General features: G+C 40.4%; 2 protein-coding genes across 4 annotated transcripts in view; one reads left to right on the plus strand and one right to left on the minus strand.

Moving 5' to 3' along the window:
• VRK2 (VRK serine/threonine kinase 2) overlaps positions 1–12,194 on the plus strand; it is a 44,767-nt gene extending 32,573 nt beyond the window's left edge. The window contains exons 9-13 of the mRNA XM_075706839.1: positions 2,317–2,375; positions 4,184–4,365; positions 8,415–8,588; positions 8,928–9,104; positions 11,905–12,194. Coding sequence (XP_075562954.1) covers positions 2,317–2,375; positions 4,184–4,365; positions 8,415–8,588; positions 8,928–9,104; positions 11,905–12,147 — 835 coding nt within the window. The 3' untranslated portion in view covers positions 12,148–12,194. The remainder of the gene's footprint in view (positions 1–2,316; positions 2,376–4,183; positions 4,366–8,414; positions 8,589–8,927; positions 9,105–11,904) is intronic.
• The window catches only part of FANCL (FA complementation group L), a 30,742-nt gene continuing 26,050 nt past the window's right edge, over positions 12,195–16,886 (minus strand). For all 3 annotated transcript variants that reach the window (XM_075706843.1, XM_075706841.1, XM_075706842.1), the window contains 7 exons: positions 16,699–16,849; positions 14,848–14,931; positions 14,187–14,232; positions 14,015–14,096; positions 13,112–13,228; positions 12,722–12,793; positions 12,195–12,245 (listed from right to left, as the gene is read on the minus strand). In XM_075706843.1, the coding sequence (XP_075562958.1) occupies positions 12,210–12,245; positions 12,722–12,793; positions 13,112–13,228; positions 14,015–14,096; positions 14,187–14,232; positions 14,848–14,931; positions 16,699–16,849 (588 nt within the window). In that variant the 3' untranslated portion in view covers positions 12,195–12,209. The remainder of the gene's footprint in view (positions 12,246–12,721; positions 12,794–13,111; positions 13,229–14,014; positions 14,097–14,186; positions 14,233–14,847; positions 14,932–16,698; positions 16,850–16,886) is intronic.

Genomic DNA, 16,886 nt, shown 5'->3' on the forward strand with positions numbered 1-16,886 from the left:
GTCATTTTTGTCTGCTGTGCATTTTTGTAGTACTCTTTCTTAAAGAAAACATTTGTGAATTAGTGCAGGCCTTTTTGTGCATACAAAAGGTTGTTGTGTGTATCCATTAAACTTCTTGGGTGCTTTGTAGACACTATGGTACAAACATCTCTTGGAAGTTTTTCCACATGTGCATTTAATTTATGTTACTTTGTATATGATCCTATTTTTCAGATGTTTTTATGTAGGTTTTTAATGTTATATAAGCCTACTGCGGTTACAAACAATTAAATACCAAAATGCTAAAGAACTTGATTAAAATCTTTCCTTTTTCCCAGCATGACTCATTTAGAGCTTAGTAGAGCAACAGAGTGTATTAGTGTTTTCTTTCTCTGCTTTCACAGTTGGGACTTGAGAGAGTTAATTGCATGTGGTACAGTGTAGCCTGTAGAAGGCTATACAGAAGAGCAGTTACCCATAAATGTAACATCACAATTGGAGAAGGCAGCAAACTTTTAAGTAGGGCAAGTCACAACAGAGGTACACAATAGGGATAGCTGATCCACAGAAATCAATCTGCAAATTCAGTGTGGCATCTGCTCTCAGCAGAGAAAAAGGTTAGCCTGCAGACTGCGGATAATACAGATTGCATCTGTAAATGTTGACATCGTATGTTATGTTTAATATTTCTCCTTTAGAAGTTCTGATCATTACGCAACCCCCTGCAAGGTAACACTTATACAATTCAATGTTAAATCAATTTAATCAATCAAGCTGCTTCGCTAATTCTTCCCTTGCGGTTAACCCTTAGATCGCTAGCGTTTTCAGGATGCCAAGCAAACGGATGCTTAGAGGAAACACATGGAAAGTGGTACAGATTCCATGTATCAGAAATAACCTGTTTGTCTAATGAATTCCTTTCTTGGGATTAGGTAACTAGCCCGGGTCATCCCCTTTTATTTGTCTTAATTTTCAGTGCCTATTTTCGAAGGCCAGCAATAGACATCCGGATATATACGTGTATCCAGTTGCTTCTAAGTTAATAAGTACGCTAAGCAGCGCAGGTGAATCACTTCTGAGCCTGGCAGTCCTTTGCTGCCGAGTCCGCGGGATGGGGAGGAAGAAGGGCTGGGCCTGGAAGGTGGGGAGCCATTGAAAGGCAGGAGATGGAGCAGGGCCCCAAACTCTGTTGTTCGCCCCTTGTCTCATCCTCTCATCCCTTCGCTACAAGTTCTTCGTCTTTCCTCCCAGGCATGCTGGGGCGATGAGGCAACGGTGCCAAAGCTTTGGGCATTGCTAAGGGGATATTTAGGACTGCGGGTGTATTTGAATTTAGAAATGTTCATGCCATGCCATAATTGGAGGAGAGACTCCATTTGAATTAGAATTTAAGCTAGATTACAGGCAAATATTTGTGTTTAAATGTTTCGTTTCCCCCAAATTGAAAACTATTTCTGATGCTAAACAACAGATTACTGAATTGAAGGTCATTAGCCTGTGTACCCCAACTTTATGCCTTTGAGAACACGTCCCGTTACTGATCGGTGGACCTTTCTGGCTCCTTTAAACAAACGAACAAAAAAAAGGGCTCCCTTAATAGTATTGACAGCTAGGCTGAACTAACAGATTTCCCTTACTGAGGGCAAGGGGGCTTGTGCAGCTGCAAGTTCCTACAGGTGCTGGGAGATCGCCCCGGTTCATGCCTGCACGAAGATGAGAGCTGGTGTTCCTTCATTCGTTTTTAGGGTATGATTGATTCGGAGCTCCAGTGTCCTTTGCTATTTCTGTTTCTAGATGGATAGAAAGTACATCTGTGGCCCTGCCCTTCCGTTTATGAAGTGCCTGGGACTTCAGGTCATTTAACCTCCCTCTCCCCTTTTGTCCCTGCCGTGCCTGCTTGTAATTTTGACAGCCGTCACCCAGCTGCCCGTGAGCTACGTGGCAGAAAGAACCTGATGCTAAATGACTAGTAGGCAGACCAGAACTGCTTCTCAAATTCCGAAACACAAGTATTAATCATTAAGCTGAAATCAGAACAAGCCATTTCAGCTCAAAAGATTTTTCTTTTTCTTTCTAGAAAGCTTAAAACATCTGCAAAGAAAAACTTAAAGTGCAGTCTTAGCTGTAAGCCTGGTCTTGCTGAAATCAGCAGTCTCCAAAGAGTTAAAAATATAGCTGCTAAGAGGAGATTTTGTTTTAAAAGCAGTACTGTGAATCATTAGCTATCCCGGAGGTCCGCTCCCTTTGGAATTGAGACTTGCTGTCTTCCTAAATCCCAAATGAAGAATCACCTGCTCCAAAACCACATTAAATTGTTGCACTCTCATGTTGTTTCAGACTTATGGATGAGCTCCCAGATTCAGTGATGGAATGGGATTCTTCTGGAAGCAGCTGCAGTAAGTGTGCTTGCAGTATGTACCCTGTAGCTCTGTAGTCTGTTACAAAAAATCCTGAAATGTCTTGGTCTATTTGGGGGAAGCAGCGTAAAAGTAACACAAATTTAACAAAGCCTTCGATTTAAAATCTTAAATGTAATCGCTAAGTTTTGCGCCTTAAGGTAGATGCCTTTGCCAGGCCTGAGTCCAGGCAGTATCACCAGTCTTAGGGCAAACTGTAGCGTGCAAGCGGAAGTCATCCTTGAATCGACTCCTTGAAATCCAGCCTGCATGAACCACTCTTAGGCTACCTGCCTGACAGAATTCAGCCTGCAGGATCTGTGTTTAGCTGACAACATAGCAGTTATGTCATGCTCGTTGTTAGATTGTATGTCACACTCATTAATTCAGGGTGCAGTTTAATTGAACTAATATTTCTGACTTCAGTGGAACTGGATCAGGCCCTTCATGTACAAGTTTATTATATTTTCAGCATTTTTAGCTCAAAGGCTTGTTTACCACAAAGAGAGAAGGTAAATTTTTGGATGCTGTCGAATGCTGGTCACTTGCCATAAATGATTCTTGATGCTTACTGACGCAGGATACTTAATGCTTTTATTGCAGGAACTCTTTTTCTTCTGCTGCTTTCCTGCATTATCCCATAAACAAGTACTAAGTAGATGATATAGACATTGAGGGCTAAATTTTCAACCCCGGTGTGTGGTAGTACAAAAATCTTGATCAGTCTCGTCTGCGATGTATGCCACAGAGCGACATAAGGGATCTTAGCCATGTGTAACCCAAGGTGTTAGGAAGCAGTGACTGTCTTAAAAACAGAAGTAGTTGTTAGTATGGAAATAGTAAGCAAGTGTCTACAAAAGGTTTATGGCTTAGTATTCAGCGTTTGAAAAAGCAAATGAATGGACGGTTTGTCTGGTCGTTATGTTTCTTCTTTCACTGAAATACAAATAACCCAGGGAAAACACCAAACTTGCTTCAAAGGTCAGCATCTATTTTTGATTTATTCGCTTCTTTTCATAACACTTCTGTATTTGAATTGTTGGAATGAATCGTATATTACAAAATATATTCTTGATGTGTGTACCTATTTAGTAAATCTTTACTTCTGGGATTTTACCAGATGCTAATATCTGGTGTAGTACTCCGGTTTTAGGATACACTTGGGTCTTTAACTGAGAGAAAAGTTTGATCCCCCCCATATGTTTTTCCTAATAGTGTTATTTCTGCCCATTCAGGGGTTTCCCTGTTTCTAGTACCACTCGATAATGACAGCAAATTAATGCTGCTGTTAGACTGTTTTAGGATGTAATCTCAAAACCAATATTTATCCAAGTATTAGAAGTAAAAAAAAAAAAAAAAAAAAAAAAAAGTTGCTTTTTTTCCAAAGCATTCCAAGTATAATATCTATGCAGATTAAAATAGTGTTGTTGAGAGTAGTTAAATATCTAAAGGGGTGTTATGATCTATCAAATACAAAATACTTCTATTTTAAACAGAACTATCAATACTTGTCGATAAAGTATTTTGATTAATTTTTATACTTAGGTAGCTTTCGGTACTGTACAAATTAGTGCACGTGCATACCAAGACGTGGCACTTCAGGGCTAGCTCGTTTATCCGAGCCTATCTTGTCCTTTTCTCATCTCAAAAAGACAAGATATTGTCAGCTCTGTGTTTTGAGCGTGTCTTCAGCTGAAATTGTGTCATCTTGTCTGGCAATGTAGGATTGGCATCCGTTTTAGAATTCAATTCTTTCTGAAGTTCTAGGTCTACATCAAGTGAAATTTACATTAAAATATGCTCCACAGGTGAAATAGCCAAGTTTTTGGCATGTGTTTATGGCTTAGCTTATGATGAGAAGCCAAAGTATCAAGTGCTCAAGAAAATCCTGCTGGACGGACTAGAGTCAAGTGGAACTCACTACGACGGCCCTCTGGAATTTTCCGCTGCAGCGTGCACGCAAAATCACCGTGCTGCTAAAGTGTCACAAGTAAGACAGACGGTTCTGGGATTGTTTCTGACATCTCCTGCTTGATTGTTGCCTTTTCTTTTGTAGAAGAGGAAATAGTTTAGGATCTCAAAATGAGACTGACGCAGCAGTTCTTTTGCCTTAAATATACCATGTTTGTTAATTCCTGTTTCCCCTGGCTTTGCTAAAAAGTGGGATGTCAACCCTGAAGGAGGAAGAGCTGTCATGAGTCCTTTTGACCTACAGCCTCTCACTTCAAAGCGGTAGGTCTGTGGAGAATGATTTACTTTCAGGATAATGGGGAAGTCAAGGACTTTGTTCACTAACATCTTGAAGATGAGCCTGAATGCCAGGTTTTTCCTTCGTTCCAGATTAAAAGCAAAGTTACCTTTATTAGTGAAAGCATTTAATTCATTTTCTCGCTTTCAAACTGTTCTTTGTCATTTGCCTTTATACTCCTGCTGCCACTAATGTGGAGGAGGTATTTTTCTGGGATTTAACCGTGTTGTTGGTATGCAGTGCTATGTGATGCACTAACAGGGAATTTTAAAACTGACGGCTATCGTGTTATATTTTCCTTTTGTACTTTTAAGTCTGAAACGATACGGTTAATAAAACCACGTTTTAATAAGTGGAGATTGAGGTAATTAGCAGTCTTGCTGGACTTGCTGTGAAATGTCAGTCCCGTCATACCTCTGCCTCGAAACTCCCCGTATGCAAAAGCCCCGTTTCTGTCTCTGATGCGCGTGCAATAAGGCAGGGTCAGGGTAGCATTCATTTTTAATATTTCTGGTGAACTTTGGACCATCACAAGTGTACGTGAGCCAAGAATGCAGGATGCAAACTAATGTGACTGATAGGCTGCTAGATGAATGGTGATTCAAGTATCAGTGCACAGATGGTTCTGATTTGCTGAGTTTTGTAGCTGCTGCAACTGAAGACATAAAATATCCTTCTAGTCATAAATTAGCTCTTTGGAAGCAAAACCTTGGCACCAGAGCTTTACAACCTTCAATTAGTAGGGAAAGAAGTATTTGAATGACTGTGGTATTGACATCTGTAGGCCTGCATAGTAATCATTCCTAATAGAAGAGAATATCTGTTTGAGGGGGTTTTGCATGGCTAATTAACCACCAGTGAGAATATGTAATTTTTTCATGATCTCCTGATTGTCACCTTTCTCTCATGATACAATTACATTTTATTGTAGCAAGTGCCTCACAAACCAATTGTCAGCACTATTTACGTACTATGGAAGGCAGAACAAAAGTTCAGGTTTAATAAAAAGGCACTGGGTTTTGATCTCGGTAATTACAGTTACTTATTTTAGCAATTTTATTGACTTTTCTGCTTTTATCCCTTTTTTCTTTTAACAAAACCAAAAGCTATTTCAGTGACAGTACTTCTCTTGCTGTGGTGGTGACCACTTCGTCCTCACTAATTTGAGACCTTTTTTTTTTTTTTTTTTAAGTTTGTCCCATTTTGTGAACTTCGTTGAAATATCAGGAGGCTGTTAACTGATCTCCAGCTGATCCGGTTGGATCTCTGGTTCAGAAGTCTTTGATTTCTTGAGTCAGATATTGAATAGTAAATCTATTTTCTTCTTATTGCCTGGCCTAAGACTTGACAGTATACTGGCATAAAAGATGATCCTGAACTTCCAGGCTGTAAAAGCTGCCGTAGCACTTGCTATTTGCAAGTTCACAAGCCCAATGAAAAATCCATGAAAGAGGAGCGTCAGTTATCAGCACTCGCGTGCCGTAGGACTAAGCAGAATTGGTTTTGATGGCCACAAACAAGATCGGAGAGAGAGCGTGTCTGCATATTACTACATCTTGGCACCTATCATCACTTTTTCAGAGGAATTTTTCATGTCGAGTGCCTTGCTTCTTGGCACAGTAAGAACGCTAGCACTGCTCCAGTGATCACCTGTTTTTTACTTAAGTCTGTTTCTTCAGCCAGTTCTGCCGCTTACCTGCGCAAGTTGCCTGTAACGTTCACTGCAAAACAGCTGCAGAAAGGACATTTCTAGGGTTATTAAAAGGACTTGAGGAGCACTTAAATACAAGTAGAGAGAGCAGATAACTGAACTTTCTCCAAGTCTGTTGCTGTTTTCAGCCAATCGGATTTTTCAGCCTGTGGTTATTGGCTGTGGAGGATATTTAAGGCCTGGTGCACTTGGTGCTACAGTCCTGACAAAGTGCTCGATGACAGGCAGGCACTTCCCACTGCATCTCTTCACGCACTGTCTGTAGTTATCCTAGGTCTGACTCTTTTCATCTCGGCCCTCTGCATTCCCTTTCCACCTCTCCTTTTATTCACCAAACACTTCTCCCATTAAAGAGGCAACCTAAGAACAGTGGGAGCCACTACAAACAATCCACTGTCTCCTCACTTCTTGCTTATGAGCAGAATCTGACTCCCGATGACCTGTCTGATTCCACCTGTACCCGTTTGGTACACAGGAAAGAGGTGATCTTGGGCTAATTCCCTTCTGAACACCAGTAAACACCTGTAAGTACCAGTATGGGCATCCCGTACACTAGCTCCTTGAAGATGATGTGAAGAGGAATTGCTACAGAACATGAATTTTAAGATGCAGCTCCCTCTGTAGTACATGAATCTCATCTTGAGCTGACATAAAAAGTGTAACAGTGGCTACATCCTGGTTCTTTGTTTCAATTCCACACCAAACATAGGTGATAAAATATTAATTGTGTTAATTCTCAAATTTGTTTACTGCAGTTTTTGGCACTGGATAGGTATTTCCAGCTTTTTCACCTGTGGTGATAGGGCTAGCATTAGGGCCGAATGAAGTCTGGTAAGGCCAGCTGACTACTTGCTAGATTTTGTAGATTTCATATTAAAAAAATAGTTACTTCAATACCAACCTGTAATTTTTATTAGTGCAGAATATGATAATTTGGGGGCATAAAATAAATATTTTCACAAGTGCTGTAGTCATTTAAGGTATGTACTCGTGGTGAAGGTACCGGAGGTAGCTGGCAGCAAGGTCAGCGGCTCCTGCGTGACGCGGCGTGGTGCCGTGATGCAGGGAAATCAGCTTGGGCCCCTGCATCCAGGTAACTGTCAGCGTGGCACGGAGCCCCACCTGTGTAACTCCGCTTCTCAGGCATAGCTACAGTGCTTTGTCCTGGGGTAGACTGTTTGAAACTAGCTCCAGGTGTTATTCAGAACAGATACACCTTTATATTTCTAAACGTTAATAATTTTCTCAGAGCAGAACTATGGATTATATTCTTAAAAGGTGTTTTGGATTAAACAATATACAAAGTGCCTACTGGTCCTTCCAACGGTATTTATGCTGTGCAATTCCTATCTCCTCTATGTATTTAATTTGCAGTATAGAAAAGCAGCCCGTTATTTCTTTCTCAGCCGCTATATTCAGATACAGCTGCTGCATAGAGGACCATATGCAAACATTACAGTCACAGAGTTATTAGCGTGCCAGAAGTACCAAAGGCATGTGGCATACAGCCTGTGTTTTGGCTACATTTGTCTTCCCAGTTACAAAAGCCAAAACCAGACATCATTTGATACTTAGTGCTTAGAGCAGCACCGGAAAAAACTTGCATTAACTCCTGCAACTATTCACTGCGTGTTCCCCATTTCCATTTTAGAAGACTGTAAAAGAACGTAAGACTTGACTCTTAAATTAGATTACCCGAGTCAGAAGACTTAGTGATTCTCTTATTTTAGAGAGTTTTGCATTTGACTCGATCCAGCGATACAAAATGCATTCGGCTCTACTTTTTAATGGAGCGAGCGGTGACTTACTGGCACCATTCCCAATCAGGGTTATTAGTGAATGTTTTGAGATGTACACCTCAAGCTTCTTTTATAGCATACTTCCCAAATACAGCATAGCTCTAACTTTAGGCTGTTTGAAGAAGACATCTATTGATAATTAAAAATGCTGAAAACAATTCTTTTGAGAAAGATGAAAGCTCACGCTCGTTCTGTGTTCTTGGTACTGAAGATAGAACATTTTTCTCTTTGAAATACTGACTCTTTTTTACTGTACAAAATTGTTCACTCTGCATCAACAGGTTTGCTTACCGAAGCCTGTGCCAAAACCAGTTCAGCAGAAGCAAAAAAAGATGGAAGGTGAAGAATACATCTGTCAAAACAAAGCCTGTACTGGGGTAACAGGCAAACAACTCCAGGAGGAAGAAAAGCCAAGTAAATTAAACAGGATGCTTCACCAAACAGAGCCTCAGCAGGTGAGGATTTGGGCACTACAGTAACGCACAGTATCTCCTGGGAGCGCGTCTGCTCCGTTAGCTCAGTGTCCGCCTTTTGGGATGGGCAAGGGAGAAAAGTGCTTAAAAAAGGCAGGAGCTACGTCACAAACTCCAGAAGTTGGCATATGCTTGCTGGCTTGTATCATTCCAAACGTAAAACTCAAAGTTTCTTGTAAGCCCAGGGAATTGGTGCAAACAGGGCACTCCCCTTACCTGTCCCAAACCTGACAGGTCCAAGTATTGGAACGGTACCCGTGATAATTTTGAATGTTACTGAATTCTTTTCAGCATACCGAATGACTGTATGTACATCAACAGGTTCACTTACCGAAGTCTTCACCAAAACCAGTGCAACAGAAGCAAAACAAGGTGAAAGAGGAAGAACGTAACTGCCTAAGCAGGGCCCATGCTCGGGTAACACGCTGGCAATTCCAGGCCGAAGAAAAGCCAAATGAATTTTACACTATGACTCCGGAGCCTGACCGCCCCCAAAAGGTGAGGTTTTTGGTGTTACCTTAGAACAGTCACAGCACACTGTGAAAGAAAGATCAGCTTTTCTAAAAACAAGAGTTTAAAAAAAAAAAAAAAAAACCACAAACCCAAAACCAAACCCCACACCACCACAAAGTAAGCCTAAACTAAATGTATGCAAACTAGATGTTTGCCACAAACACTGAAAGTTTGTGCGTAGTTGCCCGGTCATACAATTAGCAAACTGCCACTCCAGTTTTTTCTGTGGTTTGGTAGTAAAGCAGTGCACTGAGTACTGCAGCGGTGTGCATATAGTGTTGGGAAATGACAGTCTCCCTTTGTGACCCCTGTTGTTTTCCTGGTAGAAACTTACTTCAGTAGTTTCCTTTTCTACGTAGCGGAAAACCCTCATAGCACTCTTATTTAAGTTCTCAAATTCTGACTCTTTAATCAGAGGATTTTACTAGTTGACTAACTCGCCTCAAATATTATCGGTAATTGCTGCATAAAAGGGTTGAATGAATGTATTCAGTCTTAATCTTCAACTGTACATGAAAAAATTGATGACAAAAAATCATCAAGGTTTTAGTAAAAATAATGCAGAATAAAGTACGTCTTTGTATTCATACTGTGCTCCTTTTCTATGGAGTTTAACAAAGAGATTCTGCCCTGTTTGTTTCTTTCACACAGAAAAATAACTTGTTAAATGAGGCCAATTTCTACTAAGCACAAAAATACACCTTTAAAGATAGCTTTGTTATTAATCCAAAATTCTTTGCTTCAAGCAGTCTGCTGATCACTGCCTGGAGACTCCGGTACAAGCTAGGAGATTGAAGCAGAAAAAGCAGAGCTGTACCTGAGAGCGCCAGGCAGTACAGTGGTGAGCAGCACGCTTTTTGGAGGTGTTTTGGCTGTGAGAGCAAGGTAGACGGATTCTAAAAAGTCTCTGGAGTCCTGACGCAACAGTGACTCAAAGTAATAAATACGATTTTCTAATAGGAAGATATTCCAGTGTTACTTCTTAGTTCTCAAATATAAAATTTAAAAAGTAGTAGCAAAAATGTAGCAAATCTCTCCCCCAGATCTCTTCCCTTCTGTATGTTGTGTATGAAAGCTACTGTAGTCCTAAGAAAGAAGTAGCTCTGGAAGGAGAGCCACATTTAGGTTCCCAACATGACGTAGGGAAAAAAAAAAAATAGCTGGTGTAACTTCCCCCGTTTACTTGAAGAGCAAGCACACAGTATGGATTGCAGATCTTGACACTGGAGAGTAACTGGGGGATTTGTGCTTCCCTCCTTTTTGTGGGAGGAAGGAGAAGGACATTTTTACAGAAATGGGACTAATCGCTGGTCTAGCATTTAGCTATATTTGTGTTTTGAGTAGCCTTTCTAAAGGAAAGGCCGCTGTTCCGACACAATTAATAATGCTGCCTCTATGTAGAGTAGTTCTGCAGCACCCACCAAATATTAGGCATGCTAAGGGAGAGTTAAAATGGATGTCAGATAACATTTAAGATACTCAAATGAGAAACAGGAGAAGGAAAAAAAAGGCAGGATTGTATTAGTTTCATTTTGCAGACTTCCTCTTAATTCCTTAAACATAATTTAGGAGATTGGTAAAGGAAAGCTATACAGGAACTCTTAGAGTACTGAGGTTATGAAAATTCAGGAGGATTCTTCAGGCACAAAGGAGGAAAAGAAACAATGGTTCCTGCAGGAATGAGAGTGGCGAGAGGCTGTCAGGCATTCCCCGGAGAGCAATTCCAACCGCTTCCGTTAGGTAACTGCCGGCACCTCGCTCTAACTCGGACGCCGAGATGGGCTGGCCACCCTGTTGCCATTAACGGACGATGCAGGGAAAGGTCTGAACACAGAACTTGGAGGGAAAGTTCTCCTTCTCCCTGCTTTACCTTTCGGGGAAGTACATCCAGAAAACCAGCACATAGCTGGGACAGTGGAAGAACGAGTGGGTCTGCTTCGTAAGATGCTGCTGGAAAGCAGTTCCCGCTTGGGTATAAAGTAAACCAAGAAACATTTCTGTGCTGAAAGGGGAACACCTGAGTGAGAGGAGTCGGACAAGAAGGGGAGGGTGCTTATGGGACAGCTGACAAATGGAGAAAAGAGAAGGAGGAAGTAACGTCTAGAAAAGGATATGGACACAACAAAAAGCAGAGAAGAAAAAACAGATGAGCTGCCTTTATGTTGGACATGATGGTATCTTTCTATTAGATGGGGCCTGTATTTCATTAAAAGAAAAGAAACAGACATGTCTGTCACTAATTCGAATGAGGAGTAAACCCAGGAAGACAGGAAATTTCTCTTAGACAAATACAATTTCAGTTATGAATTTTCACCACCGTATCCAACCCGAACAAAACCCACAGTACTAGCGTATTTATGCTATCTATGATAAATCAGGAGAACTTTAGCTTCGCTAGGAAATGCAAAAACTTACACAAATTAAAACGGGAAATCAAACTTCAGAGTAATGGCCAGGGTTTCCAGGCAAAAACTTTATTAGCAGGAACACTGTAAAGACTTAATATATTAACATTTTTTGGAAACAAGTGAAAGATAGAGAAGAGTTTCAGCCAGTTGACTTCAGTAATAAATATAGAATATGTCTCTTTAGAAGGTGTTTAATCATACCTAAAGTTGTACACTTAATATCCAATATACTTTTACACCTGCAAATTGCAGAGTTAAGACTTTGTAAGAACTGTATTGCTTTCTCTAGGATAACTTAAATACCTAGATGGCATCTCTGGTTTTTTGATTCCCATCTCACTTGTTTATTATAACTTTTTTTTTTCCCCGCCCTGCAGAAAGACACTGCAAGAGAATTTCCACCATTCAACCCCCAAGCAGTATTCTCAGAATCCAAAAAGAAACACGATCAGCTCCTAACTACAGATCATCCAGGATCATTGCAAGAAATTGGTTCTGCCATCACTAGTCCTTCTTTATCTATTATACTTGGGTTTGCGTTTACTGATGACGCATACCACTACAGTATAGCTATACTTGTCCTTCTGCTACTAATATTACTTTCCTTGCATTTTCTTTGACATCACTGTTTCAGTGCCTTCAGTGTTAAGTGCAGTGGTGGTCTCATCACGCAGTTCTTTTCTCACAGTTTCTTCGTTGAAGATTTCAGTGTCAGTGGCTTGGAAAAGATTTTTTTAAAATCATACTCTCAATACGTATCTTTTAAAGGCAAGTTCACTTAAACTTTCCAAATCTGCACTCGATAGTTACGTATGCACTAAACTGTTTGTACAAGGCTGCTTTCTATGACAAACATTGGGATTCTTTGGGGTTTTTTTTGAAACTGGACCTTTGCTATGGCAACATAAAAAATTATCATGAAATACAACATGGCATGGTATTTAATTATTCTAACATGAGTATGTTGATAAATGGTGTGCAGCCATCTTTATACTGTTTCAGAAAGCCTTTAGTTAGATGCTGATGGATTCAATGCATGCGAATTTAAAGTTTTCCTCTCTTTATTCCAATGTATAAAGGGAAGATAGTAAACACAAATGCTGTTTTACAACTGACTTTGTTACAGTTTTTGCCTTTATCTAAGCCACCGCACACTATTTTGTTCAGTCGCTCGCTTTCATTAGATTTCCTTACCTTATTACAATATGGACATTCACCAAAGATGACGTTAAAACTCTGTCTGCTAGAAGGAAGACTTTGTAGCCACTGCAAGACAAGTAAGTGGATTGAAAGTCACGTTTGGCTCATATCAAATTTAAGAACGATCTGTTAGCAGGGTTTTTTCCAAACAGTTCATTTGATCAACAGCTGACATGGCGTGTGTTGAGACAGAGTCTACATAACCACAACGTTCCCTTCCACAGGGAGCTTCTTTATGAACTGTGGGTTAGACGACAAGAGGAAGCACAGTGACTGGCATAGCACTCCTTAAAGGACTTTGCTTCAGCTGACATTGAAGCGGGCAATGCTTGTTTTCTAGAATCTGTGAGTTAACGAGCAAGTTTGTCCCATGAATTACTTTACCTCATAGAGGCAAGCCTGGTGAAAAGGTTGTCCGCATCGGGGATCATCGCACACTTGATCGGGAGTGGTGCCATCGAGTCGATAGGCGTAGCAGATCCCACAGTCCTTAGCAAAATCCTTAGAACACAACATGGTTTAGCTTACAGTGCAACCGCGAGGAAGAAATGGGGCCAGTCACACAGAAAACCTGTTCATCCGTTTGCCTTTGCTTTTGCATTTTCTGTTACATGAAATTAGTAAATGTTTTTGCCTTCAATATGTTTACACCATTACGGTATAAAGAGTGAGACTGGTTGCCAGGTTATATGTTATCCTCTCACTGAATGACATCTAGTTTGACAAGCATTTTCATACTCTCGGGCCTCACTGTTTCTTTTTTATTAAACACAATGATTTGTCATTACATTTGGACATTAGACATAAGACCTCACAGTCAGATACTGACTTAAAAATCTCACAAGTGAAAGCAAAGCGAGTAATCCAGCCTTACAGCATTGTCAAAAATTAATTCCAAGTTTGTTTGAAATGCACCAGTATTTGGATGGCCTCTTGTCCCCTCTAAGCAGCTCTACCTAATTAGAACTTAAGTCATCAACATCCATAACAGAATGTTTGGATTTTCCACATCTCATTAGCTACTCTGGAACTTCCTCTTTCCCTTTTAATAGCGAAGCCTGTTATTAATCGCCTTACTGCTATGAAGGCCACAGGAAAGTGTGCACCTCTAATCAAAGGTTAACAAGCTCTGACAATTGTTGCTTGAAGTTCAGAAGTCCTTATGACAATATATTAATCCAATTACCTCTCTTCTAAGTCTCTTATTTTTGCTGGCAGTTACAAAGTGACCACTTAAATTTTACTTATTGAGAAATAACAACTGATCATTAACAAAAAGCAACTTACGTTTTTTTCTAACACAGCACGAGATGGAAAATCAATTTCTAAGAGGTCTTTCAAGTTTTGTAATAAACTGATTTCTGGATCCCTGCAGGTGGGAGAGAGGGAGAAAAAAGTCAACACTAGGAATGGCAAATACCATTTCAAGTTTCAAATCTATAGTGTTAAAGACGCTTACCATAAGTGCATATTGTTGTTCAGCTTAATTCTCAAAGGGTTAACCGCTGCAAACAATGTACATAAACAATTACATCATCTTTAGGACCCCCTTTGCTCCCCGACCCACTTTGACCTCTCGTGTTTCAGCACCGAAGGGCAAGGCAGGGGTTGGGGCTTTTTTAATTATTTAAGGTACGTAAGTCAATGTCTGCTCTTAGCTTTCAATATTTCCAATAGCATACTGTTGAAGATATGAGCATAGGCACCTTAAAAAGTTGGTGAAAAGCTGTGGGACATGGAATAAAAGCCTTAAATATTTCCAAATGCTATTAGGATGTGTAGTAAATTTTTTATTTTTTTTTTTAAAAAGAAAATGATATTAAAATATAAACATGATTGGGTAATTATCTGTAGGATGCAGGATTCCCTCTAAACTGTGCTAGGAAAGCACTGGGAAAAAGTGTCACTCACAGAGCAAAGCAGCATGCTATGGATTTAGGCTGTTAAAACCCCCAGCATCTACTGTGTAAAACTCTCCTACTCAAACACATACTCAGCTTCATTCCTGACTCTGCTTAAGTAAAGTTTACCCTGGGAGTCTGCCCTAGCTTACACTAGCGTCTGCTCACCAGAGATCAGATTCTAGAAGAGAAACAAACGGCGTCGGTCTGCTGCCTTACCATGATCTGCCCCAAGAAAGTAACACTCGGGAAGCATGTTTGGATGCCGAGGATCCACCTCTATGTTCACTGAGACGTTGTTCCCTACAGCGAGAAAGCAAGTCAGTCACAGGGGGAGCTGCTTCTGGCAGTCAACTATTTGACAAGGGAAACGGTCACCTTTTTTCAAAAGCAGTTTTAAATTGGTTCAGGCTAGTTTTCATTACTACAAATAATAAAAAAGTTGGTAGGTACCCAAATTAATCGGACAAAATATCAGTCTGTATTAAATATTTAAATTTCAATGGACTGTAATTTAAAAAGAGCAACTGATTAAACAAAACTTGCATTTCTTATAGACTAGTCTTAACCTTAACACTTGAACTTCTTTCTGAATGATCAAACCCGAGCTAGATGACATAATCCATTTGAAATCTTAGTGAAAATACTGTAAAGGTAGTAGAGTAATTGTTAATAATTCCTCATCATCTCTTACAGTCAAAAAGAGGAGCGTAAAGACAATACGAAGCAGTAGAAGTCAGTCCCCTCCCCAGCATACTCCTGGACTGAGCAGCCAATGGCATATTTTTGGAACAGCAAACCTTCTTTCACAAGATACCCCGCCATCCTCAAAAGGTCTGCTATTCGTAAGGGGTAACCAGCTCAAAAACATTCTGGATCCAGGTTAAAAACCTCACAGAAAACTCTCTTCTAAATAAAAACAGGTGAAACCCAACATTTTGTGTAATTAATAGGTATGTTAGGCTTACCCTCCTTAAAGAAACTAGGATGAATAAAATCAAAGTTTAGTCACAACTGACGACTGCCTGTGACCGACGACAAAGGGCCCAAAGCCTTGTACTGCCCTCCATTGATCTAACGCGAGGCGCTTGTTGAGGCTTTGCTTTCCTTTTCCTTGGTGTCAAAGTACAGCAGAACCAAGATAAAGCCACCCTGACCGACCGTGTGCACAAAAAAGCGGTGCCCGACCCACGTCATTTTACCCGGTTGCTGAACTTCTTCTGTCCCTCCCTCCACCCCCGCTGAAGGAGCAGCCTCAGCGCCCCACTGCCTCCTTCCTCACACTGCAGGCAATCCGTCTTTCCACAGGTTTTGGGGACAACTTAGGTCTACTCTGCTCCACTGTACGTTCTCAGATTTCTACGATCTGCCATTGATATTTTGGATTTAAGCTAAAAATCAGAACCCTTCTTTCAAAGATAACATTCCCCTGCACCCCGTATTTCTAACGCCTGACAGTGGCAAGTTTCTCTTTGCAATTCCAAGACTCCTTACCCTATATATATTAAGACCTTAAGATGCCAGACATCAGCATATGAATTAAGGTGCGTTTTCAGATGGTTAACACTGTAAGCCTCTATTTTCCCCTCTTACTTCTTTGTCCTTTCCATCTGCCTTTTGACTGCACTCTAATATTCCTTTCACTCTTCCAGGACAGGATCAATCTAAAGTAATAGTCTGTTAAAGAAATGGGGAATTTGTGATGGAGAAAAGGGCTTCATCCAAGCTGATTTTTTTACAAATACTGATTTTTCTAGAGTTATCATGCAAGTCCTCAGTTTTTGACAGTTACATGTTCATAATTTACAAATACACAGTATTTTCCTGCCGAAATTTTCATTTTATGTAACCCCATAAAGTTGCAATTCATTTCCTAAACAGGCTCGCTATTCTGGGGAAAGTTTTTTTTTTTTTAACACACAAAATAAGAGCGTTGCGTCTTGCTGGTTTTAAGTGCCACCTTTCATTTTCCTAACTCTAACAAGCACCGTCTGATTAGATAACCAAAGCAAAACAGCACCCCGAGTTTTACTTCTCAAACCCACCGTATTCCTTCAAATCTTTTCATACCTATTGCAATTCTTCTTGCCGTAGCGCTCCGTGTGGGATTTTCTGGCTCGAGCACCCACGTCTTCCCATCAATTTCATCCATGGCATCCCAGAATTCTTTCAGCGATTCTAATGCCGCCAGGAACTGATTATAAATGTCTATTAAGGAGTTCTAAGAAAAGAAGAAATTTAAACAAAATTTATATATT

This window comes from Pelecanus crispus, chromosome 3 (assembly GCF_030463565.1).
Source record: "Pelecanus crispus isolate bPelCri1 chromosome 3, bPelCri1.pri, whole genome shotgun sequence".
Taxonomy (NCBI): Eukaryota; Metazoa; Chordata; class Aves; order Pelecaniformes; family Pelecanidae; genus Pelecanus; species Pelecanus crispus.